The 3,433-nt window shown below is 38.1% G+C and overlaps 1 protein-coding gene across 1 annotated transcript; it reads right to left on the reverse strand.

Moving 5' to 3' along the window:
- Positions 1-364: 364 nt before the first annotated feature.
- Positions 365-1,418, reverse strand: LOC149560572 (F-box/kelch-repeat protein SKIP30-like). Its single transcript, XM_089827638.1, has 2 exons — positions 667-1,418; positions 365-584 (listed from the first exon to the last, which is right to left on the reverse strand). Exons 1-2 carry the CDS (start codon positions 1,416-1,418, stop codon positions 365-367), a joined length of 972 nt encoding a protein of 323 aa, XP_089683764.1.
- Positions 1,419-3,433: the final 2,015 nt, after the last annotated feature.

Here is a 3,433-nt window from a genome sequence, read left to right on the forward strand (position 1 = left end):
AATAAAAGACGTAACTCAAAAGTGAGACACATATGATGTTTGAATAAAAGATTTCTTGAAAAAAATGATGAATTAGGTGCAAGTTCAAAACATACCCAAAATCAGACATAAGTGATAAAACCCCATCTCTGATGATCAAGCTGAACCACCTTTCGCATCTTATGATTTTGCAGATAATGCATGAGAATAACAAGAACCATCACTCATGAGAATAATGTTTTCTTTAAGAATTACATCCTTTCAACGTCCATTGACATGCTCTTAGGCATCCAGATGCGAATGGTTATATATAACCAGGCCTCAACACTTGGCCCCAAAAAAGTTCAAAAACATCAAATTCATAAAATAGGGGCTCAAAAAACAGTCAAAGATCAACGGTAGCACCCCCCATAACAAATTCATGAAGGCCCACGGGCATCTCGATGCGCGTCAAATGGAATGCTTCTCCCGGTGTGAGCGTATAAAAACCGTTCAACCCTTCCTTTCCAACCCATTTGCACACAAAGATTTTGTTGTTAACCACAATACTAAAATTGATAACATAGGCATTGTCCCCGTCTGGCATAGACTGTACACGTCGATAACTACCATCGACGTCCAATTCATACACTCCATCATTAGTCAAAAAAAAAATAAAGGAACCCAAATGCAGATAAGAGATTAGACGGGCTGTGTGAAGGCCACTGGTTATCCCAAATTCTCTTCGTCGGATAATAAACCTGAAAGCCGCCGTTATACTTCGTTACGCAAAACTTGCCATAAACAAGAGCACCTAAAAATGGTATTGAAGGGCTGGAATTCTTATAGATGTTCATGTCGGGAAGATCCTCCCACTTGTCCTTCTCCACATTGTAAACTGAAGCGCTTCGAACTGGATCACCAAACTTGTCAAAATAGTCGTCATAACTGTCATATCCTCCTGCAACATAAATCAGTTCTAGCAGCTTATCGACAGCAGAGGCAAATCCGTTCATCCTTCTTGGCATTCTCGCACACTCTCGCCATTTCAAATCAACGAAATCGTACACGAAGACACGATTTCCTGCAGTATCGTCACTAACCAAATCGGAGATCAAAAACAGTTCACTAACCAAATCAATCAAAAAGAGTTTTTGTTTCACGAAATGGCAGTGAAAGTGACAATCTATTTGTATAGGAATGGATGGTAAGATTTTGTAAGAGCCCTTCTCCAAGTCATATATCAGTATTCTGTTGCGAGTGTTGCGAGCTTTCTGGAGGAAACAAATCCGCTCTTCGGAGATCTTCAACTTTTTGCGGTCTGCGTAAAAACTGGGGTTTTTCAACACAGCATTCCAACTTTTGGAGACACACCTCAGATTGTGATGAGAGCTCAATCCCACTCTCAGAAGACATTCCTGTCCAAGATCATCTGGAAGAGCAGGAAACAAAGATCCCATTGCAAATTCGTTTGACTGTCGAGAATTCTACTTTCAAGCAGCGAAGAGGGGTCTGAATCTGAAATTCTTGATGCTGCTCTCCCACTGCAGCTTGTCATTTTATAAGCACGGAATCTGATTAGGGTTCGATTTGAACAAAAACAGAGAAATTAACACTGCAGAAGAACTCAGGAAATGCAAACTTGAGCGCTGATATCCCAGCCTCAACCATTCTATTTATAGCTGAATGAGTAATAAATTTACAGAGCATTCTTGAGGTAAATTTGGTTGTGTATTTAATGTTTGTAGTTGAGAAAAACGGCTACACATTTTTTCCATGTGTTTCTAGAGATTTCACTGGTCTGTGTCGACCATACTGTTTGGTTGTTGTAATTAATTTATGTTGACATCCCCCCTAAATTAATTACAATAGCAATACTAAATATCTACTATCTAAATATCCCCCCATAATCTACATAGGATGGGTCCTGGCCTAAAGCCTTGTTAGGTACCCATTTACAATCAGTTATCTCCTAAATTCAATGGTTGGAATAGATAAGAATCCCCCCTGAATGACAACCATGAGACAATTATGTCACTAATCTTAAGCCCAAAAGATATCGAAGAGATACAAACTTGGCTTCACTTAAAGCCTTGGTGAATAAGTCAGCAATCTGGTCCTCTGTCTTGCAATATTGAAGATGAATCACCTGTTGTTGGAGAAGATGCTTGATATAATGATGATAGACTTCAATATGTTTGGTGCGAGCATGGAACACTGGATTCTTAGACAATGATATGGCACTTTGATTGTCACAATGAAGTAGAGAAGGCCCTGCATGATGTTGCCTAAAGACTGATAAGATAACTCGTAGCCAAGTGATGTCTTTTGTTGCTTCGTTTGCTGTAGTATATTCAACTTCTGTAGTGGATAGAGCTATGGTAGACTGCTTTTTACTACACCAAGAAACGAGACCTGCACCAAGATAGACAACATAACCTGTAGTGGACTTATGATCATCCATGTATCCTTCCCAATCAGAATCTGAATAGCCAATAAGGGAAATATCTCCATGAAATGAATAATAGATGCCCATCATTAAAGTCCCTTTCACATATCTTAGTATTCTTTTAGCAGCTATTCAATGTGGGACTTTAGGTGAGCTCCAAAATCTGGAAACCGCACTAACTGCAAAAGAAATATCAGGACGAGTTTGTGTTAAATATACAAGATTACCAACCAATTGCCTATATAAGGTAGGATCAACATCTTCACCTTCCATGTCCTTGCTTAATTTCAACCTCGAAGCAATTGGAGTAGATACACTTTTACAATCTGTCATTTGAAACCTCTTCAATATGTCTAGGGCATACTTAGTTTGAGAAAGATAAAATCCATCATCCTTTTGCCATACTTGTATACCAAGAAAATAGTGTAGAAAACCAAGATCTATCATCTCAAATGTATTTTGCAAGCTTAACTTTATGTTACTAATTTTATCCATGCTATGTCCTGTGATAATAAGATCATCAACATAAAGCACAATGATTATGATATCACCACTAGCAAATTTCTTCACATACAAATTTGGATCATGTGGACTATTATGGAAGCCTTGAATTTGAAAATATTCATCAATTCTAGCATACCAAGCCCTTGGAGCCTGTTTGAGACCATATAAAGACTTCCTTAATTTGCAAACCAAATGTTCTTTCCCTTGTATTACAAATCCTTGTGGCTGAGTCATATAAATCTCTTCATCAATTTCACCATTCAAAAATGCATTTTTAACATCCATTTGGTGTAGAGGCCACTTAAAATGAGCTGCTAATGCTATAATAACTCTGACAGTACTAATCTTTGCTACTAGGGCAAAAGTTTCTATGTAATCAATCCCTTCTTTTTGTGAATACCCTTTGGCTACTAGTCTTGCCTTATGTTTTTCAATACTCCCATCTGACTTGAACTTGGTCTTATATACCCACTTATTGTTAACCACATTCTTACCTTTTGGCAACTCTACCAATTCCCAAGT

Source organism: Cupressus sempervirens, chromosome 4 (genome assembly GCF_028749045.1).
Source record: "Cupressus sempervirens isolate cs-2001-9-10 chromosome 4, ASM2874904v1, whole genome shotgun sequence".
NCBI lineage: Eukaryota > Viridiplantae > Streptophyta > Pinopsida > Cupressales > Cupressaceae > Cupressus > Cupressus sempervirens.